The 23,953-nt window shown below is 49.4% G+C and overlaps 5 protein-coding genes and 3 non-coding genes across 8 annotated transcripts; 5 read left to right on the top strand and 3 right to left on the bottom strand.

The window, feature by feature from the left end:
• The first annotated feature begins 788 nt into the window (after positions 1–788).
• Positions 789–862, top strand: EI90DRAFT_t16. The gene has a single exon. It is a non-coding gene; the product is annotated as a tRNA-OTHER (tRNA).
• A 1,688-nt stretch (positions 863–2,550) lies between these two features.
• On the top strand, positions 2,551–2,624 carry EI90DRAFT_t17. The gene has a single exon. It is a non-coding gene; the product is annotated as a tRNA-OTHER (tRNA).
• Positions 2,625–6,649: 4,025 nt separating this feature from the next.
• EI90DRAFT_t18 lies at positions 6,650–6,722 on the top strand. The gene has a single exon. It is a non-coding gene; the product is annotated as a tRNA-OTHER (tRNA).
• Positions 6,723–11,398: 4,676 nt separating this feature from the next.
• EI90DRAFT_2901537 (uncharacterized protein) lies at positions 11,399–12,139 on the bottom strand (the record flags this gene model as incomplete). Its single annotated transcript, XM_039054068.1, has 2 exons — positions 11,399–11,928; positions 11,983–12,139. The coding sequence occupies 2 exons, from the start codon at positions 12,137–12,139 to the stop codon at positions 11,399–11,401; spliced, it is 687 nt and encodes a 228-aa protein (XP_038923740.1).
• Positions 12,140–12,320: 181 nt separating this feature from the next.
• EI90DRAFT_2901999 (uncharacterized protein) lies at positions 12,321–12,849 on the bottom strand (the record flags this gene model as incomplete). The annotated part of the gene is made up of 2 exons (XM_039054079.1): positions 12,321–12,562; positions 12,633–12,849. Coding segments are annotated over 2 exons (459 nt in total), but the record flags the coding sequence as incomplete, so codon positions are not given.
• A 200-nt stretch (positions 12,850–13,049) lies between these two features.
• On the bottom strand, positions 13,050–13,903 carry EI90DRAFT_2902255 (uncharacterized protein; the record flags this gene model as incomplete). The annotated part of the gene is given in 4 exon segments (XM_039054086.1): positions 13,050–13,243; positions 13,258–13,474; positions 13,534–13,689; positions 13,751–13,903. Coding segments are annotated over 4 exon segments (720 nt in total), but the record flags the coding sequence as incomplete, so codon positions are not given.
• Positions 13,904–15,055: 1,152 nt separating this feature from the next.
• On the top strand, positions 15,056–16,280 carry EI90DRAFT_3010721 (uncharacterized protein; the record flags this gene model as incomplete). Its single annotated transcript, XM_039056399.1, has 3 exons — positions 15,056–15,095; positions 15,149–15,306; positions 15,366–16,280. 3 exons carry the CDS (start codon positions 15,056–15,058, stop codon positions 16,278–16,280), a joined length of 1,113 nt encoding a protein of 370 aa, XP_038923737.1.
• Positions 16,281–16,655: 375 nt separating this feature from the next.
• On the top strand, positions 16,656–18,271 carry EI90DRAFT_3010720 (uncharacterized protein; the record flags this gene model as incomplete). The annotated part of the gene is made up of 8 exons (XM_039056398.1): positions 16,656–16,788; positions 16,848–17,095; positions 17,118–17,154; positions 17,201–17,335; positions 17,386–17,460; positions 17,621–17,797; positions 17,874–17,952; positions 18,160–18,271. 8 exons carry the CDS (start codon positions 16,656–16,658, stop codon positions 18,269–18,271), a joined length of 996 nt encoding a protein of 331 aa, XP_038923736.1.
• Positions 18,272–23,953: the final 5,682 nt, after the last annotated feature.

The following is a 23,953-nucleotide window of genomic DNA, read 5'->3' as shown; positions in this document are numbered from 1 at the left end:
TGAATAGGGAGGTGGACATGGTTCTGAGGTTACAGGTTGAGTTTACAGTGGTGGCACAATGGTGAGGATGTTACAACTGTGGTACAAGGTTTGTGGGTTATGTATTCAATAATGATTAACATTCTCGGCATTTGCCTTTACATGTCATATGACTGGTTTCTATCTAATATCAAAGTCTCAATGGTCAAGGGAAGTCCCTTGAAACTTAACAATTCCCCCAGCCAGCACCAAAACCCAGTGGGAAAGCTTGGCATGGAGTTTGACAGAGAAATATAATGAAGGAGGGCAGAGACAACCTACCTACTTGCAGTCATGGACCATAAGAATCTAGTCCATCTCTATAACACTGAAAGAAGTAGCACAGGCACTACAGTGGGACCTGCATGGAGTTTGTGCAAGGTGGAGTAGACCTACTTGAAAGCACAGCGCAATGTGAACTTAAGATGGAGCTTAGATGCAGACAACTTGTCTGTGGCACACATATAAGCTTCCAGCCCCTGTTGCAACCAACTGAGGACTTGAGCAGACGCAAAGGCAGCGCTGAGGGAGCAGACAGAAGGAAACCTTCTGCCAGTGTCACATGCATGTCCAAAACACATGAGGAACACGAAAAACCCAGGATAGTGAACACCCACAAAGTCCCATCCATGCTGCAACAATGCAGGACCATGCAGCACTATTTGGTGCCAATTACCGTCGAGATTAGTCATGTGAAATAAGAATATTATGTTGCAGTACGATAGACCCTGCCTCCTATTGGTTGATGCAATCTCCTAGAGAACTGCTGTGGCCATATGGTGTAGTGGTTTATCACCTCCAAATATATGTTGGATGGACCCGGGTTCGAATCCTGGTGTGGCCACCCTTTTCAGAGTTTACAATAGGTTATGAGCCCAGCCGGCCTAACGGCTTGCTGAAGTATCATCAAGAAAATCCACTTGACCCTCGTGGTGGACAGGCTAAGAGCTCTAACGGCCTTCCTCGGGTTTCTGGCACACACTATACCCACCCCCTCTTTAAGTCCATGTAGGCAATAAGTCCGTGTAGGCAATAAGTCCATGTTGGCAATCACTCGCACAATCCGTCTAGGCAATAAGTCCGTGTAGGCAATAAGTCCATGTTGGCAATCACTTGCAAAAATCGGTCTAGGCAATAAGTCCGCGCAGGCAATAAGTCCATGTAGGCAAACCACTCCTCCTTCAAAGTCCTGAAGGTAGCACTAGGAAATCATTCCTTCTTATCACTGTAAGCCCTCAGACAGGCATGCGGATTTCATTTCAATTTCCCTTATTCCTGACTATATTTGCATTTTCATTCTCGTACGATTCGGATACATCCGGTTCAGAGGGTGTACCGCTTCCTTTATCCACCCTCCCCATGCCTACTCCTCTATTTGAGAAACTTGCTGATGACAATTACCCAAGTTGGGCAATGCGGATGGAAGCATACCTGGTCAAGCAGGATCTATGGGACATTGTGTCAGGGGATAACCAACGGCCATCTGGCAGTCCGAACTCAAAGGCAGTCAAGGCTTGGGAAAAGAAACATCGTCTGGCAGCTGCTGAAATTCTATTAAACGTATCGGACAAATACATGGCACACTGCAATAACAAAGATGCACCCGGGACGTGGAACAAACTCAAATCGATTTTCCAGTCTGAAGGGCACAGCACAATTACGTCGCTCCGTCGCCAATTTCACTCAATGCCTCGTGAACCAGATGTAAATATGCGCCAATGGATTACAAAGGTCGAGAACGCAGCTCGGCGCTTGGACGAACTCGGCTCTCCCATAATCCCGATTGACATTATCAATGTCATCATTCGCCAACTTCCCCCATCCTATGCTGCACTCATTGTCCACTTCGACACAGAACTCGCCAACCCCACATCCAGTGCAGGTATAAATCCTGTCCAGTATGTTATCATGAGACTCCTGAATGAGGAGAACCGACAAATGGAGTACCAGGCAGTGGAAACACAAGCTGCACTCGCTGCACACTCAAAGGAGCCACGAAGGACCCCTGTTAGCTGTTTCAATTGTGGCGATGTAGGACACAGCCGGCAAGACTGCAAATTAAGTCCTTATGAAGTACGACTCCGACGCGAGCTGGAACTGGGGAAGAAGAAGAAGAAGGATGAACGAGCAAACATGGTCGAAGATCCCGAGCCTAAATCAGGATCAGACATTGAAACATTTGCGTTATATTGATTTCATTTCATTTTTGGTTATTACATGTTTTCTTTGCTTGAGAGGGTGTGTTGGAATCAAGCACGATACATGTATTTACACATGTTTGCACCGATGTTTTAATCCTAGTGGTCTATCGTTAGCTGGTCCGATCCCGGCCCCGTTGTGCCCTCACTCCTATGAGTTTACAATAGGTTATGAGCCCAGTTACTCTGAGGGGACCCCCAGGACCTACCATGACTGTAAGCCGGTCTGTGACCTTTGCAGGATAGGTTTAATCAGCCGCAGGTCTAGGGGGAGTGTTGCAGTACGATAGACCTGCCTCCTATTGGTTGATGCAATCTCCTAGAGAACTGCTGTGGCCATATGGTGTAGTGGTTTATCACCTCCAAATATATGTTGGATGGACCCGGGTTCGAATCCTGGTGTGGCCACCCTTTTCAGAGTTTACAATATATTAAACCATGATTAAAAATGTGCGAACCAACACACTGAGCTCTTCTGGTGGGTCCTGAACTTCAATGAGGTGATACACAATGTACCGACATGAGTAACTGAGTTGTTCAGACCACCCCAACAATGAAAGGTTGAGTGTTAATACTGAAAACTTAATGTCAATTAAACGACAATGCTTTCCTAATTTGGCAGACCTTAAGAACGACAAGTCGAACTGGAACAAGACTGCTGGTTATACCTCAGATGAATGTTCAGCTTTTGCCAGGATGTTGTTGTTGTTTATTCTGGATATTTATCCTGCAAACTTTAGGCTGCTCGTGAGAGCGCTGAGGGCAGGGGTTGGAATAAATACATGAAAATAAAGTGAGAAAATAATAATCTAAGTCCGATTCGAGTGCTCTCATGTGTTCTGACGAGGTTAACTCTGAATGCTGCTCCGCTTTTGAGTTGTCGCGTTGTGCTGGCCGTTTTTGGGTGACAGTGTCGAAAAATGGGATGGGTTTCACTGTACAGCGATGTCATAACTCAGTTCATGTTGGTTTCTCCTATTATGTCTCTCTTTGCTTCTCATATGCTCCACTCGCCGCCAGAAATCCTGCTATTCTGTCCATTCCTTTCTCCTCCTCCAGGAGGTTGTTGTCAGGGGACGCCCAGTTATCCGGCCCCCCTTTACTCTAAGCGATATCAATGAGGTAATTGTTAGCCAAGATTGCGTGAGATAATTACGTAGTTAAAACGCAGATATAACTCATTGCACTATATTCGCTATCGCGTCACCCCTTACCCGATATTCCCTCATTTCCCACATCTTCTATCTTCCTATTTGATGTTGTGTTTCTATTAGTTACCATCTTCCCAATGTAACTGCACTCTCGTGAGTTAGCAGAACTCATGTACATAAGGCTACTATGCCAGCTGGGCTAGCCTCCCAGCTTTGATATCGACTAGTTTCCTGGGGATACTCTTACGCTGCGAATAGACGCACGGACTCTGACAGTCGTCCAGGATCAGTTCACCTTCATCGTCTGGTAGCAGGCTTCAGTAGTGGTCGTATTTTGGGCACTCAAGGAGTATGAGTTTTGTTAGAATGGGCGGATTCGGACGACTCCGGAGTGGAATCGGAGACTTAGCATGGAAGGACCTTGGCCTCAGCGACTCAGGCGGAGCGCTGTGCCATTGCTGGTTGTCCTAGGGGTCCCTAATTTCGGATCTAGCAGAGGGAAAGTCTCTTGGGGGCATTTCAAGTCGATTTCGGACTGAGGTTACAAGTTACTATGTACATTGTATATAAGGAGGGGTCCAGAATCAAAAGGAGCGAGGGTACTCCGAAAGGAGACAAAGGGAGCTGGAAAGAGGAACAACACCGAGGGTCAAGGGTTTGACTCAATGGTGTTTCCCAAAGGAGGAGTGAAGGGCCGAGGCCCAAGGAGGAAGGAAGGAGGTTGGGAGTGGGGAATGGCTAGCTGACTGAATAGAAAGGAAGCAGCAGCCCAAATAGGAGTGAGGGAGAATAGCGGAATTGAATAGGACAATGCAATAGTTGCAAGGTCCGACGTAAGTCCGGAAAGTCCGAACTTGGAAGTTAAACTCCGGAATATTGGCAAACGTAAATAAATGGAATGAGCTAACCAATACAATGGGTATAAGTGGAGGTGGGGTCAAAGTCCAAGGTCAGAGCTAAGACTGGAGGTTCCGGAGACGGAGACGCAAATGGGATTCCGGAGTGGAGGTCTGGAGTCGGGAGCATAGGTGTTGCATACTCATCTGGAAGGTGTCGAGGTTGAGGTCGGACCCGGAATGTTCCGGAGTCGGAACAAAGGTGGTGTTGGAGCTGGAGGGGGATAACCTCTTGGGAGTCGGCAAGGAGAAGGTGACAGAAGGGAAGTAGGGCTCCGGAATCAGTTTCGGAGTCCCGGGAGCCTGGAGTGGAGGTTGGGATTGTATGGATATGACATGTTTTCTCGTTTCTACGGTTTCCCTGCAGGTGCAACTGGGGTCCTCTGTCAGGAGGAAGTGGTTGTAATATTGTTCAATGAATGCATGGTGGGAGGCTACGGCCAGACAGAAGCTGGCAGCCATCCGACAGGGAAGCGACTCTGTGGACAAGGTTATCCAAGAATTCGAGATACTGGGACCCGCCTTGAGGCTGGGCGATGTGGGACTGGTTGACCGTTTCGAGCAGGCCATCAACTCCCGCCTCTGGGAGAGCATATACCGGCTCCACCCCATGCCCACTACTTGGGCAGAGTGGAAATGCAAGGCCACCCTCCTGGACAACCAGTGGCGACGCTTTCAAGCCACCCAACCACGTGCGTTTCCACCCAAACCCCTGCTCCCATCAACCCGACCCACCTCATGCACGACCCACACCCACGCCCCCTCGACCCGCACCCGCTCCTCCACCTCCTACCCCAGCAGCCTGCCCCACAATGGGAGCAGGCCCACAGCCAATGGATCTCGACTGCTCAAGAACTGACCAGAGGTGGTGTTACAACTGTAACACCCCAGGGCACATCCAACAAGACTGCCCACACCCCAAGGTCCGCCGGACACGACGCCTCCACCCTGAAGACCTTCGGGCACTGATGGAAGGGCTGAAAAGGCAGTTGACTGAAGGACCAGAGGCAGAGGAAGCAGAGCCGGAAACAGAGACTCAGGGGGATTTTCAGGAAGGCGACCGGTGAGGGATGCGTCCCAGCCGCCTGTAGAGGATAGCTCGTGTAAATACCGCAGTGTGTGTAAGTCAGTGCCAATGCCAAAACTTCACCGAGTTATCGCAAAGAAAAAGAGGAAAACCACATCCTCAACCTGTGAGAGTAGAAGGACTGCAGAGGGAATGCCTGAAGTGGCAGTATCCCCGCCTGCTATCTACGTTCTTTCCAAGCAATCCCCCAGGTCCCTTAACCTCACGGTCAAACTGACCACCCTAACCTCACTCACGTCAGTGTCTGTATCGGCCCTCCTGGACTCAGGAGCCACCGGGAACTTTGTGAGCCCCAAATTCGTCCGGAAGCACAAGCTTGAGACAACCCCACTCCCGCAGCCTATCCCTGTCCGTAACGTCAACGGGACCCTGAACGAGAACGGAGCCATAACTGAGGAGCTGGAGGCCCTCCTGACATTCAGGCGGCACACAGAGCAAGCCCACTTTGTGGTCGCAAACCTCGGGCAGCAATCCCTCATCATTGGTCACTCATGGCTGCTACACCACAACCCAGAGGTAGACTGGGCATGCCAGAAGGTCGTCATGTCTCGCTGCCCATCCTCCTGCAGACAGCCACAAGCACGAGAGGACCAAGACCCCGCCCTAGAGCCTGGGGACGGGATCTATGCTGCAATCATCCCCCCAGGCTGGGGACACGACCTAAGAGCCACCACGACCCCCTCTCAGTGGATGGCCCAGGAGGCCCAGGAGGCCCGCGACCTGGGCGCAGAACCCGTGTTGTTTGAGACGCTAGTACCAGAGCACTACCAGGACTTCTGGGACGTATTCTCGAAGGAAGCTTTCGACCAGCTTCCCCCCCAGAAGCCCTGGGACCACGCTATAGACCTGGTACCAGATGCCAAGCTGCCCAGGGGAAAGACCTTCCCCCTCTTGCGGCCGGAACAGAAAGAGCTGGACGAGTTCCTGCACAAGAACTTGCAGAACGGGCGCATACGACCGTCCAAGTCCCCAATGGGGGCACCAGTCTTCTTTGTCAAAAAGAAAGATGGGTCACTACGCCTAGTACAGGACTACCAGAAACTGAACGAGATTACCGTAAAAAACTCGTACCCACTCCCACTGATCTCAGACGTCCTCACCCACCTCCGGAGTGCCAAGTACTTCTCTGCCCTAGACCTACGCTGGGGGTTCAACAATGTCCGGATCAAAGATGGGGACAAGTGGAAGGCAGTGTTCGCAACCAACCAAGGGCTGTTCGAGCCCATGGTAATGTTTTTCTGTTGTAGTCAATAGACCTAGTAGTCGATAAGACCTACAGGCTCCTAGAGAACCAGTCGTGGCCGCATGGTGTAGTGGTTATCACCTCCAAATATATGTTGGATGGTCCCTGGTTCGAATCCTGGTGTGGCCACCTTTTTCAGATTACAATATCTTCGGGCTGTGTAACTCCCCTGCGACCTTCCAAACGATGATGAATGATATCCTCAGGGACTTCATCGACCGGGAGGTCGTCATTTGCTACATGGACGATATCCTCATCTTCACAGCTACCTTAGAGGAGCACCGGAAGGTCATCCGGGAGGTCCTGGAAACGCTATGAAAGAGGAGGCTGTTCCTGAAGCTGGAGAAGTGCAAATTCGAGCAGACCTGGATCGAGTACCTCAGCCTTGTCATCTCAGAGGGTAGCGTTGCGATGGACCCCGTAAAGATCCGTGGAGTCCTTGACTGGCCCACCCCAACCAAGGTGAAGGAGGTGCAGTCCTTCCTGGGGTTCGTAAATTTCTACCACTGGTTCATCAAGGACTTCTCTGAAAAGGCACGCCCGCTCCACAAGCTGACCCGGAAGACCCAGGCTTGGAACTGGGGCACGGACGAAGACAATGCCTTCCGTGCCCTTAAGGAAGCTGTCACCACCGCCCCAGTCCTCTCCTTCCACACTGACTTGGGCTGCTTCAGGCTCGAGTGTGACGCCTCCAATTTCGCAACTGGTGCAGTCCTCTCCCAGCTCCAACCCGATGGGGAGTTCCACCCAGTGGCATTCATGTCCAAGAGTTTCACGGACATGGAGCGTAACTATGAGGTGTACAACAAGGAGATGCTCGCGATCGTCTGAGCTCTTGAAGAGTGGGCGACACTTCCTAGAAGGTGCTGAGGAGAAAGTCGAAGTCTATACTGACCACCATAACCTGGGGTACTTCCAGATGGCCCAGAGGCTGAATTGACGCCAGGCTAGGTGGTCCCTCTTCCTCTCTCGTTTCCACTTTACCCTTGTCCACTGTCCCGGGAAGCTCATGGGAAAACCGGACACACTCTCCCGTCATGCTGACCACCTGAAAGGGAAGGATGACAACGAAGGGCTAACCCTCCTCCAACCAGCCTGGTTTGAGGCTCGTGCAACAGAGGGAATCTCGGTAGAAGGAGAGGAGGTAGGAATTCTAGAGCGGATATCCAAAGCAAAAGACCACGATGAGAAAGTGGTAAAGGCAATGCGAGAGCTGGGAGAAGGGATGCTAAGGTCGGACAAATGGGAGAGGCAGGGTGAACTAGTTCTGTACCGGGGGAGGGTGTACGTCCCTAAAGACCCCCAACTCCGCCATGATCTTGTGCGGCTACACCACGATGCATGGGCGACAGGACACCCAGGGTGATGGAAAACCCTGGAACTTGTCTCCCGTGACTACTGGTGGCCCTGAATGGCAGAGTATGTCGGGCGGTACGTACACGGGTGCGACACCTGCAACCACATCAAATCTTTCCCCTCACGAAAAGTTGGGAAGCTCACCCCAAACAAGGTCCCCACCCGTTGCTGGCAAGTAATCTCAGTAGATATGGTGGGAGAGCTCCCAGAGTCCAAAGGCTATAATGCCATCCTGGTGGTAGTAGACCACCTGTCCAAGCGTATCCATGCAGTCCCCACCGTGACGACTGTGGACTCAGAGGGTATCGCACGGCTCTTTCTAGGGCACGTCTGGAGGCACCACGGGCTCCCAGAGGAGATCCTCAGCGACAGAGGGAGCGCCTTCATCTCCCACTTCTCGAAAGAGCTCGTGGACCTTCTAGGCGTCAAGCTGACCCCTTCAATGCCCTACCACCCCCAGATGGATGGACAGACTGAGCGGGTCAACCAAGAGATCAAAGCTTATCTCCGGGTGTTCATCAACCATCGACAAGACGACTGGGCCAACTGGCTTCCACTGGCGGAATTCTCCTACAACAACCGCATCCACTCATCCACCCACCGAACTCCTTTCGAACTCGACACCGGCCAACACCCCAGGATGGGGACAGAGCCCACACGCACATCCGAGGTGGAAGCTGCTGACGGTTCTCATCAAGGATGATGAAAATGCAAGAGGAGGCGAAGGCCGCACTGGAACACGCAGCGGAGGAGATGGCCCGTTACTACGACCGAGACCGCAAAACAGCCCCAAAGTACCAAGAAGGCGACTGAGTCTGGCTCAGTGTGCAAAACTACACGACTGACCGCCCAACCAAAAAGTTGGACCACAAATGGCTTGGCCCCTTCAAGATCGTTAAAGTCATCCCCCCCGCTGCCATCAAACTCCAACTTACCGCACACCAGAAGGGAATCCACCTGGTTGTATCCGTAACGAACGTCAGACCACACCGCCCGGACGATATCCCAGAACGACCCACTGACCCCCACCCAGGTCCGGAACTTGTAGATGGAGAAGAAGAGTATGAGGTCGAGAAGGTATTGGACTCTAAGTGGCTACACCGGAAACTCTGGTATCTGGTAAAGTTCGTTGGTTGGCCAAGCTCAGAGAACCAATGGCTCCAATGGGACCACTTAACCCATGCCCCTGACCGGATCGAGGAATTCCACAGGATGCACCCCCAAGCCCCAGGGAGAGAAAGGGAGAACCATCTGGCCACTTCAAGGCGAAGCGGCTTAAGGAGGGGGTGATGTCAGGGCACACCCACCTGACCCAGTTCCACCTGGGCCCACCCGGGCCCACCTCACCGCTCACCTGCTCACCCGCTCCCCACTACCCATCCTTCCTCCTCCCTCCTTCCTCCCTCTTCCCCTTCCTCCCTTTCCTCCCTTTTCCCTCTTTTCTCTTTCTCCTTTATTTCATTCTCCCTTTCTGTTTATTCTTTCTATTTACATGGACCACCTTCCCTTGTATCATTGTACTGTTGACCCATCTGGCTCGGACACCCCGGACGACTTCCTGCTACGCCCAGCACGCACACCTGCAGCAGATGCCCTCGGGATCCCCCGCGGGGATACCCGGATGGCTGTGGCTCTCTCCGTAGATGACATGGCACTCATCATGTGACCCAAGCCGCATGTACATAAATGTACCTGAAGTGGGAACTGAAGAAGTAACCTTCTTCTCATGTTTTCCACTTCAGGTAAGTAGTGTAGTTCTTCCTTTTAATAACAATTCACGTTTTCCACTTCAGTCCAAGTGGCCAGGGACTACAGTCCCAGATTGGGCCCGTCAGTACGTGTGCCCACTTCGTCCCCCGAGAGGGTCCCTCTGCTGGGCGCTACAGCCAGGCCCCCTCCACCCCGGACGCGTCCCTGACAAAGTCCTGGGTTCAATACCAGGCTTGTCCATTTTATGTCATTTGTCCAGTCATGCTGGTTTACATCATAAGAATTTGGAGCTCCAGATAAGTCCAGTAGTCGCACCGGATACAAATTTCCTCACTTGCATCCACGCACGCTGGAGTTTATTCACCTATTGCTCGTCACGGGAACACAGTAATATGGTACTATAGGTGCACCACCTGACCTACCCTCTTAGATAGGCTTTCGCCCTTTGGGTGCATGCACCGCTGCACTGGTGCACTCGAGTGAAAATTCCCACAACTGTGCAAATGCCCGGAGGGCCCAGAGAAGCTCTGGGGTACCGTGACCTGGAAACTCGGAAAACCCTCTATGCCGCAGCCTTCTTCGGAGCTCACTGTCACATGTCCTTCTGGCAACGTCACCCAGTGCATCGTCATCGTCATCAACGTCGTCAACAACATTGATGATATTTCTCCCTCAAACTTACTATTCCTTTATTACTTGTGACATAACTTCCTTTTTCCTTTGTCCTTATTGCCATTTGCCACTTCTGCATCGTTCTTGACAAACTCAACATTATCGGCACTTAGAACTTGTCTACTAAGTACATAGTCATGTAGCGATCAAATCAATTCCAAATTGAGATTCTCCAAAGCACTGGTTATTCGATTGATGAGATGGTGTGACTCCTCCTCAACATCCTCATTCTCGGTTTCCAGGGGCAATGTCAGGAACGTGCCAGATGCATATTTGGGTGACCTGCGAGGCGCGCGAGGTCATCCGGGCTCGTGAGGTCGGAGGGGCAGGACTTTAGCTTCAGTGACTCGGGTGGAGCGCTGCGCTTCGTTCTTACGTTGGTGTCCCAATTTCAGACAGAAGCCTTACGATGAGGATAAGAGTTTAGAGGGGGAATCCAAGTCGATATACGAACTGAGGTACATCCAGTGTAACCTACACACGTTATAAACACAAGTAACTAAATGAGACCGGCCCGGAAGGAGTGGCGGATCAAGCACGATATTAATGAATGGAGAAAGGAACAAATAGTTAATGTCGGCAAACTTGGTCAACAAAAGGCAAGCAAGGAACAAAAGGAAGAACAATAGTCCGCAAGCGGACAAAAGAGAAAAGACCATCCAGCCGTCTAGCAAGCCGTCCAGCTGGTGAGTGGACAACAATGAAGCGGGCAACCTAGGTTGGAAGGTGCGCGCATGAGGGAGGAAGTGCGGATGAGGGTGACGGGTGGATGGGTGGGTGGACGGATGATGATGATAGCAGGAGGGATGGGCCAAGTGGCACTAGGACACGTTGACAGAAGTGACGGATATGTCGGGTCATGACAGGCGAGCCCACTACATCACCATCAACATCCATGACTGCTCCGGATGTATGGGCTGGGTTGTTCAACTCCTCAGGGGGTGCCATGTTTGTTGGCCTGTGAGGTGTTGCAGTGGGATCCCATTCATCAAATGGTTCTGCTCGGAGTCAATACCATCATAAGTCCCTTGCACTATGAAGGCACTTACCATTGAGTGGGATACCGTTTAGATTGCCTGGAGCTTCATGGGGGCGGGGCTTGCTGGTGGCCTTTCTTCCCTTTGAGTTAGAAAGTGTGCAACCTTATCCAACTGAGTGAGTTTGGCGTGTAGGTGCACATTGACATTGCAGTGGTATCGAGAGGTAATGGAGATGTATTCGGCTAGAGCGGGATCGGTCAACGGTGTATTCTCAATAGCCCCCCGCAGGTGAGTTTCCTCGCATTCCATTGCAGCCCATACCCGACGAGCCTCAAGGCTGACAGTTTCGATCTCTTCACAGGCCTGTTGCAACTTATACCAAGCTCGAGTGGCGTTACAAAGAAGGGGCTTTGCCCATGGCTTCTGGTGTACATCGTCACGGCCCTGCAAGATCACGATATCAGAAAGGAATTCGAGGCTGATGACATCATCCCAGCTCAGTCTTGGTTTGGGAGGGTTCATGGCAGTGGCTAGACAATTGTATTTCTCCAGCATGGAGCTCAGTGATTTTCCCCGCTTTGCTAATAAGGACGATATTTGCTGACGGGTTTTGTAATCTGAAATAATTAATATTGTATGGTGAACAGAAAAGAAGCCAGCTAATCACTCACCTGTCCTTGGAAGCCCCATCTTTTCAACTTCAAACTGACGTGATATTGCACGGTGCTCAAGTTCATCAAGGAGTTGATTGAATTCTCTCTGCTGATGTAGCGCAATTGCCTCAAGCCATTCAGGGGAACTGGGTAGCCAGGGTTGGGTGTCAGACATGGAGGTGGGTAGCGCTGATGATAACATTGACAGAGCAGAGCGAGCACTCTCAACAGCTTCGCTCGCCTCTCGCAAATGCCGGTCAGCATGTTGAGGCAGTGGCCTGGTTGCCGTGATCTGTGCTATCCAATAATGCACCGTTTCTCTGAACAAAGTATGGTGACTTTGTGAACAATTACAATTAATAATCATGCTCATCAGCGCGTTCGAGGTGTTCTGTGGCTTCTAAATACATAACCTTCATCTTTTCGTCTTCAGGCTCAAATTGAAGTGAAGAAATGTACTTGTGCTCTTCATCCAGCCATTGTGGGCATTGTGTGTTGGGTTCGAAGTCAGGTTCCATTCGTGCCGTTGCCTCAAGTGTTTCCAGACTTTCCTTGATTATTCTCCATGCCGTCGCATGGTTGTTGAGCAGAAATTCACCTATTCAAGAGGGAGGATTTTCAGTGAGGGCGTCTGGCATACTAGCATACTTACTGAACGGATGACCTACCTAGACGTTCATACTTCGTTTCATCCCACTTTGTAAAATGAATATGGATTCGGAGATGTCGATGGTATGGTGATGAATGTCGAGTTGTTGATGCAAGGGAGTTGCTCTCAGAGAATACACGTTCATTTCCCTCGCCATCCTCGATCCCAGCTCCCTTCTGTAAACTGATAAGGAAATCGAGCTGGCAGAGTCTGTTGTGAGCAGCGCCATGAAAAGAGCCAGTACAACACTTAAAGTTTGCTTCTCATGCCTTATTACCAATGGATGACTTGGCAAGGGTGGCAGAGAATGTGCAGCCAATATCGTATGTGAGTAAAATGTTGTTGCCAAATGTTCATATAAGTTGATCAGCGGCAGCGATTGGATATTTAGCTCTACCGCTGAATCAGCTTCAATTAATATTGTGCATTTCAATACTCACAATTCCCCGCTTTGAACCATGTCCATGAGGAATTGGACAATTCCATGCCGACAGACGACAGAGAACACCCCAGTCTCGTCCATGAGCTGTGCCATGCGTGACTTGGGCTTTGAAGGCATTGGCTGGGCATTCTTCCATGCTAAGCAGCTGTCAGGGATAAATGAAGAGGATGGGTCATTCGACTTGAAGCCTTTAATACTGAACAAATCCAGGCTGACGAGGGGAGCAAGGTACATACTGAGATATCACATTGTGAATGCTTTTGGGTGTCAGCAAAGCCGTCGACTTGTTCTCGGGAGATAAAGTAATCGCTGGGGAAAACTCGAGCATCTGTAGCAAAATTGTGGCGCAGCCTTGAAAGTGATGTGTTACCATCAGCTGTGACGATGAATTGGATAGGGCATTCAGGCTCATTTTCAACCTAAAATGGGAATGCGACATGAGCTTGTCTTTCGCTGAGTCCTAACCTAGATCACTCACCTTGTGGTGGCATGCAGGGCAGGAATTCTTAAGACGGTAATCAGGCTCCACCTGACCTAGGGCCTGCGTGGTGAGTTTGTCTAAGTGGAAGAGGATACGATAGAAAATATCAAACATGAGTGATAATCGTGTTCGTAAGTATGATTGATATGCCACCTAATGCCTGGTCAGTGGTCCAGCAGCGGTTGCAGGAGGATAAAGATCAAAAACAGCTCACCTTGTGCATGTCAGAAATTAGATGCGTGAAATGCTGAATACTGAAAGCAGGGGCTGCTCTGAAAAGAGAATGCAAAAGCTCAAGTGATCGCAGGGATATTGCAATCTGGGGGTCCCTTGGTGTAGGCAATAAATATCCGGCATGCACCAGTGAGTATGTAGGATGGACATCTTCATTGCACCTAGATAAATATTCATATGTAAAACCATCTGCACAGTATGCCACTAGTGGAATTAATCAAATAGATAAATCAAAGGACAGCTTACCAAATATATCGATGCATCTGACATGGATGTAGCTGCCATTGTCTGGAGGCAAGAGATGATGAGAGGGTGTAGAGCGAGGGTTGGCGGTTTTGAACTGAAGGTACAGGGTGGCGAGGTCAGTAAGCTGCTCTGCCCAAGCTCCATGTAGCCTATCCATCCGGTTGCTCCAAATGTGACTTTTCTTGCACCTGAATAAGACAGGAGTTTGGTCCTGGTGAAAGTGAAAACTAAGGAACCCAAAAATACATACAGCTTCGGGAGGAGGGAGTTTACCACCGCCAGGAGCTGCTCTTCAGCAATCCCTTCATCCTTAACCAACCCAGCATCCACCATAACAGGGTCATCCACCCACTCATCCTGGTTTCTGACAGTGGAGGTGAAGCCGTCATTTTGGAGTTCTTCCAGCTCAGCTCTGGCTTCAACCGGTGCATCTAATTATCAAGTTCATATTTGTGGTTGGTCGGGTACTACTGGCTTTCCACATACCTTGAAGAATCCTTTTCCGAGTCTCTTCCATCTCAAGCTGTGCCCTCTTCTGGGCAACGAGTCCATGCCTTTCCAATTTTCCTGTGCCCACCAAGTTAGTTACGACAGTGTTTCGCATTGTTTTTGATTGCCCAGCCATTAGAACCACACAGCTGTACAGTAAAACAAATATGGTCATTAATCTCATGCCAGATGGACAAGGGAGATAAAACTGACAGAGTGTAACGACTAAATGTTGAGCTGAGCTGATCAATTCAAAATGCCCTGTGCACTGTGTCATGAAAAACTAACAATACAATCTCTGTGTGTTCAATTGTCAACACACCAGTCTCAGTTTCCACCCAACGCTCCAGCATCATGTCCCAAACCAAAGCCAAGGGTAAATAATCGAGTATATATAAATCGATGACAAGGCTCACTACAATTCTAGATGCCACGTTGCAAGACATACATGCTACAGCCCAGTGCATGTTCGATAACTTCATTTGGGGCACTCAAGTGAGATACAGGCTCAGTGCCAAAGAGATAGGCTGGTTTCTTCAGTCAGTGAGCGATGTTTGTTGAGGACTTCAGCGTTCCTTTCAGAGTCCACGGTAAGTAGATAACTAAACATTAAAGTCTGGAAAACTTACTCCTTCCCTGATAGGCTGGAAGCCAAATTGGAGCGGCTGCAGGAGCCTACAAACGATCGAGGAATACATACCGACCCATATCTTCACTGCAGAGATGGGCCACATGGTACAGCGACAACTTGCTGCCCCGCTGATGGGGGTAAAAGAGAAGCTCAACGAGGTCAATGCATTTGTGAGTTGTCAAGTGATATTATCTTGTGACTGAAACAGGAACTTACACTGTGGAAATAGACAGATGTCTTGGACCACTTAGGGCAGCCAAGCATCATGTTAGTCAATTATGATGGTCGAATGTTGCCCATCATGATACTTGCCTTGACGAGTGTTGAGGAAGATGAACAGTGGAGTGCGCTGCGTAAGGAGATATTAGACAAGGTATCAGAAGGAAAGGGAAGCATACCAACACCAGCCTCTACCTCAGCGGCTTCAAGCGGCGTGCCGAGTGGAGAGCCCAGGCAGCCTCTCCCATGGAAAACAGAATTGCCAATTAGGGAGAACAACACTCCAATCCCTTCCCTATGGAAAATGCCAGATCCTTTGGCAGTGGCTCCAGCCCAAGACACAACCCTTGCTGAAGCTCACGAACTTGCCAAATTGATCAACGAACTTGATAGTATTGACTTCACTCGAGCAGGCACACCCATGAGTGTTGTTCCACAGCTCATCCCTGCCAGTTCCACCACTTCATCTGACCTAACAGAGTTCACTTCTACTGCAAGCCAGATTGGGCCTGGCACTCACGCTGGCTCGTACAACATCATCACCGCCACTGAATCTACTTGGTCAGCGTTAAGTGCTGCATCACCAAGGAAAACCAATGCCCGTACCAGAACAGCCCCCATTGGGACAACATCCCATCACCTTCCTCTGACTCAGGCAAACCTGGAACAAATGTCATCATCTCAACTAGCCAATATGTCCAATACTCACAGTGGGGGGGCTGCTACACATCTGAGAAGTGAATTAACGATTTCCTCGTATGTGAAGGCAAATATGGATTTGGGCTCTGAGGAGATCGACCTTATCATTCGTTTGTCGCAACTGGAGAACTTCAACATTGAGAACTTCCACTCTATACTGATTGCACAGTTTTGCTGCACCTGTGGGCAAGCTAACTTCCTTGCAAAACTCGCAGCTGCTGGGTGAGAGGAGCACTGTACTTCCCATCCTATGTAATTCCCCCCCCCCCCCCCCAAAAAAAAAAACACCTGTAATCGCAATTCAATAAGAATTTATGAGCTGTGCGATGCCCCATTATGGGATAAACTGTTTACCTGTATTTGTTTATCAGTCGGGCCCTGGATGAACTCCGAATCCCCCACCCAGCTCACTGCTAATGCCAGAGAGTTTCTGACATCCCAGCAGATGTCTACGCGACCTGCAGGCTCGCTCATTGTGCCCCAAAATCTATCAAAAACCAGAGGGCAGAATTAGTATGAACATCATTCAACAAACGAGTTCTGCACCTTAAAAAGACTTTCAAAGCCCAAGTGAATGCCATCGCTCAGGAGTTCGCTAGGCATGGTTCATGCTACTCAGCAAACCAAGTACGAAAGCAAATTGTCTTCAAGTTTTCGGCACCAAAAAAAAACGCGAAAGCCCATGTTCTTGAACGCATGGGCACATGCCAAGGCTCAGGCACGTCGAAAAAAGGGTATGCAACTTCAGTATGGGATGCAAACTATGTGGACACACACTTACTGGCTATAATAGAAGATGCATTGCCAAACCTCCCATATTCTAAGGACTACCTTGAACTTCTTGATGAGATCAATAATGAAGGCATCACATTCGATGAAGTCTTGAACCCGCAGACTCCGATGGATGAGCACCACATGCAAGTCATCATGGATGGAGTCATCGTCAAACGGGAAAATCGGGCACTGAAGGAGAATCCTATCTCACCCAAACTCTCCACACAATGCATGGCACTGCATGCCCATGATCAGCTCATCCAGATTGTAAGCATCAAAATTAGAATAGTCGCCAGAGGACCTAATGAGGGAAGCAGGCAGAGACTGTGAGCCAGTCATGTGGTATCCATCTCATGTTCATGATGACAAAAGGGTCCAGTGATGATTTGTTCGTGCCGGTTGTGTGGGCATCAGAGAAGGCCAAGGAATACTGGTTGGGGATAGCGAACAAGAAGTTATGGCAGCATGCCTGGCTCATGGAGGCATACTGCGTTGGCACACTAAACAGTAAGGAATTCAGAGCTGGCTAGTTTGCACTGCTGAAAGGATGGGAAAAGATGTTGTGAAGGTTCACAAGGAAGGGGCAGGGTCGTTGTGTACTCAGATGAAGGAGTGGACTAAATCTGAACTACGTGAGTGGCGCTCCATCAAAGTTGTCAGAAAATCCATTCTAAGAGCCAGGAAAAGAAAGGATAACCGGCAATACTCAACTTGGGATGGAATGGTTACCCCATAATTACCTAAAGCTGACAATCAAACATGGTGTTAAGATCGATATGACGAACTACCCAGGTGGTGAGATAATTGAGCCGATGAATTCCGTCGTCGCACATCTCCAAGAGGTGATCAGTGGGTGGAAGAGTGGAATGATTCGTTGGATTACGTTGACTGCAGAAGGAATTGAACAGCAGAATGCAGAGCTTTCTCGTCTAGAGCTCAAAGCAGCCCAAGCCCAGGCTGGAAACAGCAGTGAGCCGCAAATTGTGTATGATCACCGTTCTAGATCAATGCCACCCAGTGACATGATGGTCTTGCTTAAGCCTAGGTGACAGTGCGCGGGCTAACATGGTCGCGAGTGAAAGGGGTATATGCACGGATGATAGTGTGGCACTGGCACAACCAAGGTTCATGAAATCTAGAATACTGTTACTTGAACTCTGACATAAGGAACCCTGCAGTGACTCAAACAGTGATAACACCACACTTACAAGCAACGCCACCCACCAAGAGATTGGGCCTGCAGTGACTGCAGAACCCGGTACCAGCACACGAACCACATCGTAGGGCCACGATTTCTCAAAAGCTTGTGAGGTAACTAACTGTTTTGACAGAAAGAACTGCAAGGTGCCTGCAAATGCGCAGCCACGGAAATCCTGCGACGAAACGCCTTGCACAGCAACGAGAAAGAAAGGGGGATGGGAATGCCTGGACAATGAGATCTGACAAGTGCAGGCACTACTCCTTGCCTGTACATGTGTGTGTGTGCAGGTGGTGTGGGTAACTTGGAGAAGCCTCAATAACGATGTTCCCATTCTGCTGCATAAGGCAACTCATTCATTGTTTTCATTCTCATTGTTCTCACTACAGTAATCGCCTACATATGTGTATCGGATTTCAGGAAAGGTTGGAGTTAATAACGCCAATAATGTTGAGTTCGTCGAGAACGATGCGGAAGTGGCAAATGGCAATCTATCTCATATCTCATAATGAAGTCTCATAATTCTCATAATGAAGTGAGGTTGAATGTATGGTTCTATTCAGTTTTTGTATTGTCCTATTCAGTTTAATTAACATAAGCAATGCAGTTCTCTGAGCCGTGGGACCTGTTTCAATGTTAACAATTGTACTAGATAACCTGTCATGGTGTAATAATAAAAGATGGAGAGGTGACCATGACGCGCCCGTTGCAAAAAACCCGATGGAAAACGGTTGAAAACTGAGGGAGATACGAGTGGTGGCCCATCCCAGTGCGAGGTGTGTGCGTGGGAAACAGTGTCCACGGCCTCATACAGGCTGTTTGACGATGCATGCTAATAAGATTAAATAAGGAGGCTGTTTATACAAGCTCATTGAAAAAAAAACCGATGAAAAACGAACAAGATTTGACAGAGATATGCATGTACATGTCTTTTGTGTGTGAAAAAATGTGAAAAAATGTCCCACCACCTCGTAGACCCTCATTCGCAATGTGCGCCAATAATATAAAATAACAAAGGAGTTAGTACAAGTATGTACAAAAAAGAACGACGAAAAACGAATGAGAATTGACAGAGATACGCATGAACATTCCATTTATGTGTAAAAAATGTAAAAACACGTCCTACTGCCTCATAAGCGCTCGCTCGCGACTTGCACCAATGATATAAGATAACTAGGAAGTTGGTATGGCCCATTAAAAGAAACCCAACAAACAACGAATGAAAATTGACAGAGAAACTAATGTACATGCTTTATTTGTGGAAAAAACGTTCCCCCTCCTCATTCACGCTGATCCACGACTTTCACCAACAATAACCCATGGAAGTAGAGTTAGTACGGGCCCATTAAAAGAAACTCGACGGAAAACGGTCAAGAACTGAGGGAGATACCAATCCAGTGTCAGCTCCGCAGCTGATCTGTGCGTGGGAAACGGTCCCCAGCACCCTACAGATGTTTTAGAAATATGGAAAAATATTAGATACCTGCGTTAATACTATAGAAAATGGTTCGCAAAATTTCAGGACATTCGGCCCAGTATCAAGCGAGATATAATAAATTATGTGATTAATTTTCACTTGGCACCCTCAAAATCGCAAAATATCGAGTTGAGGTAATAATACAAATTGTAGAGGACATTAACACGCGCGCGTTGAAAGAAACCTGAAGAGAAACGAATAAGAACTGACAGAGATACGACTACAGTGTCACCTCTGCGCATGATTTGTGCGTGGGAAAACGCTTCCCAGTGCCTCACAGATGTCTTAAAAATATGTAAAAATGTCGAGTACTTGTGTTGATACTATATGAGATAGTTCGCAAAATTTCAGGACATTTGGTCCAGTATCAAGCGAGATATATGGCAATTGTCTACTTTGCTGGCTTTCAATTCAACGGAACAAGTCATGTGACTTTGATCGGTGATCGGATCAACATCTCTCTCTCCCTCTCCCTCACACACACTCTCTGTGCTTTCTGCAACCCCTGTTAACTATAGCACTCAATATCACACTTGGGATATCTCTGATATTGAGCAACTCAACACTCTGTTGCCACTTCTGGGGGAAATCTTGCAACATCTTGGAAAACTGTGATCACAATGTGAGATTCCCTCTTAAACTCAATCATCAACTGTGGTTCATGCCCAATCTTTAGGGCTGATGAAAGGCAATCACGACCTGAAGTATGAACACAACGAACACCAAGCCCTGAAACTTTTCGACATGCCCACCACTCAGAAAGTCGTGATGAACGCCACCTCCATTCTCCAACTGCATGGTGTGCTCCTGCTCCTCACCAACAACCCCCTCAGCCCCCACCACATGATCCATGGGTACAACAGCTCAATCAACGCTTGCAAGCCTACAATGAATTGCCCCCTCATCGGCCACTTAATGTGCGTGGAAGGCCCCATGGAAGGGCCTGTGGTCAAGCAGGCCATGTTTGTAGTGTTAAACTGAGAAGCGCGATACGTCTATTGTGATGTATGTACGTAGTGATGGATGGACTTACCTGAGAAGCGTGATACGTCTATTGTGATGTATCAGCTCTCAGTGCAAGTCCTGTCCTTATATACATTTAATGTCAGTTCTATGCCACTGAAGTGAAACGCGAATGGTAGCCAAAGTGTGAAAACAAAGGGCCAAAGTGACATTATGTTCACTGTCGATTGCCCTAAAAAGCGCCTCCTTCCCAAAGCTCTCAAAGCGTGAATGTACGGTCCTAGGACCACCAGTGGCGTCGTGCCGCAACTTCCAACATGTAGCCAATCTTTACCAAGCCAAGGAGAGCATGGGCTACAACAGGGTCCCAGAGGTGGAATTGCAAGCCATGCCCAATCACTTGGCCACCACTTCCCCTCTCCTCCACCAGCACCATGTGCACATGGTCACAATCTCCCTCCATCCCCACTCCGTCCCCCAGTCCCCCTTCATCCTGATCATCAGATCATCCAGCAGTATTGGCTCCCATATAGGGAGGGTCCAAATATACAAAATCCATCAGACGATCTTGGCAGAATGAACGTTCATTGCCCCCACTGCGGTGCTTTGCACTGGGAGAGAGAGAAACTTGCAAATTCACGAGTCAATCATCCACGTTTGGCTCTTGCTGTCTGCAAGGAAAAGTTCGACTCCCTCACCCACTTCCCCCACCTCCACTGCTCCAGTGGCTCCTCACAGTCCACTCTCACTCCCCAAACAAATCAGAAGCATTCAAGACCAAAGCTCAAGAGTTTCAGACAAACATTCATCACTACAATGCTGCACTCACATTCGTCTCATGTGGGATGAAAGTCGAGGATGGTTTCACGAATCACATGAACCAGCAAATCCCAGGTGCTGGGCCATACACGTTTCAGGTCCATGGGACGTTGTACCATCGCATCGGTTCACTGCTGCCACAACAAGGGGAACCACCAAGATACGCTCAGCTCTACATCTATGATCCCCATGACGATGCAGCAAGACACCACATGAACCAACTCCGTGTCAATCAGAATGCAGACCAAGACCCACAACTCCTGCTTGACCTGCATGACCTCATAACCCTTGGGTGCAAGTATATAGGTGAGGCATGCAGATCCAAAGGAAACTATGCACTTATATATGTAAAACAGAACTGGGCATGAGCGAATGCGTGACACCCCTCCTGATCAGCATAACCTCCCTCTACAGATTCATGTTGACATCCACCAAGATCAACGGCGCTACAATGCACCAGTTGTGGATGAGATCGCAGCCATCGTTCCTGGCGATGGTACAGATGCTGACAACACACATGACATCATTTTGCATCGAGTTGGTGGCCCACTTCAGCGTATCTCTGAGTCCCACCCTGCCTATACTCCCCTCCACTACGTCCTTCTTTTTCCATATGGAGAGTGTGGTTGGCATCTGGGGATTCCTTTCCATGATGCACAAGCTGCTGATGAGGGTGAAGGTTGTGATGAGGAGCACAACAACGATGGTGATGATGAGGAGGAACCAGGCATCACTGTGGTGTGGAGGAAGGTCACAAACGTCACTCACACCTGGTTCCATGCCTATCGCCTGTTCAAGTGTGAGATCCAAAATCAGAATGGTCAGTGGGTCTCAGACTCAAGCCTTCTTTTGCATGGTGGTATGTAATTCTGAAACCATATATGACCACTTTACTCACATGTTATTGTAGGCCACTTATTCCTACAGTATTTGGCCGATCACTGGGCTGCAAATGAGCAGTTGCGACTCAACTGGGTCAGGGCAAATCAGAGGATCATTTGTGCAGAATGCTACCAAGGCCTCATCGATGCTGTTTGCAATGACCAAGATCCTGCTCAGGTTGGCCATTGAATCATCCTTCCATCCTCCCACCCTGGCAGCACTCGCAATATGCTCCAACTCTTCCAAGATTCCATGGCCATCACCCGCTTCTTTGGCTTTGCATCGTACTTTGTCACAGTCACAGCCAATCCCCAATGGCCAGAGATTCAGGCTGCTCTTGAACCTGGCCAGAAAGCTTCTGACAGACCTGACATCGTTTGTCGAGTCTTCCATCAGAAGCTACGTGCATTCCTCAAGAATCTTGACAAAGATCCTCTCTTTGGCAAGACAATCGCACATGTCCATGTCATCGAGTTCCAGAAGCATGGCCTTCCCCATGCTCATATCCTCATTTGGGTCCAAAATGAGCATCAGCCAAGGGATGGCAATGACATCGATGCCATTATCAGGGCTGAAATCCCTGATCCACAGACAGAGCCTGCCTTATATGCATTGGTCATCCAGTGCATGATCCATGTCTGCGATCGCCACCAGTGCCTTGATGATGGTGGACATTGTAAGAAAGGTTTTCCCAGACCCTTTCCAACCTTGGATGAAGGTGGCTATCCAACCTATCGCCGTCGGTGTCATATCCGTGCATACCCGACCCCGACCCGACTTCCGGACCTCCACCCTCTTCACCTCCGGAGTCATAACCTACCGCTGCCGTTCCGATACTTACCTTCGTTCCTGGCAACACACCTCCTTGTACCCCCCCACGCCACCTCTACTCCTCCCTTCCTCTCCTACCCTATCTCCGTCCGCTCCGATACTCACCTCGGACCGAACATCGCCCCTCTTGCCACCCTCCTACTACTTCTCCACCCTCCTGTTCCGCTCCTCCTTCGCCCAACCTCCACCCTCCCATCACCCTCCTACGCTTCCCCCATCCGCTCCGATACTCACCTTCGGACCTGACAACCCTCCTCTCCGCCACTCCTTCCCCCTTACCTTTCCCCTCTCTCCTCCCTCTGTTACTCCTCTGCCACCCTTCCGCCAAGTTACGACCTTCCACCGCTGTCCGTACTTCCTACTCGGACACCGCTCGTACCTTCGCTCCGAGCCTCCGTCATAGTCCCTACCTCGGACTTTGACTCCACCTCGGTCTTAGTCCATTGCATTGGTGACCTCATACTACGTAAACACCATTGCCAATATCCCTCGGACTTTCAACCCCGACTCCGTAACCTCCATAAGCTCCGCAACCCCCGAGCTTCGCGGACCGCCTTCGGCACTTTCGCCGCTTGTAATGTATTTCTCGCGTTTACCCCTCATCCCTATTTGGACTACTGCTTCTTCCCATTCTAGCCAGTTAGTCATCACCCCCACTTCTCCTCATCCTCCTGCCCCTCTGGGCCTTGCCCTCCCTACCTCCTTTCGGAAGTATCACAGGTCCTACCTTATGACCTTCGGTACCACTCCGCTTCTTCTACCCTTTGTTCCCGTTCGGACATCTTCGCTCCGATTCGGTTCCCCTTTGTTTCCTTGTGCTTTTGCCCCTTCCATTATATATATCGGCGCTTGTACATACTCGTTTTGGTTCAGTCCAAAATCGACCTGAAATGCCCCCAAGAGACTTCCTGCTCACCTACTGTGAAATTAAGGACCAAATGGACAAACAGCAATG

This window comes from Cantharellus anzutake, assembly GCF_015039405.1.
Source record: "Cantharellus anzutake strain C23 chromosome Unknown EI90scaffold_1, whole genome shotgun sequence".
NCBI lineage: Eukaryota > Fungi > Basidiomycota > Agaricomycetes > Cantharellales > Hydnaceae > Cantharellus > Cantharellus anzutake.
This window is presented reverse-complemented; position numbering and strand designations above follow the sequence as displayed.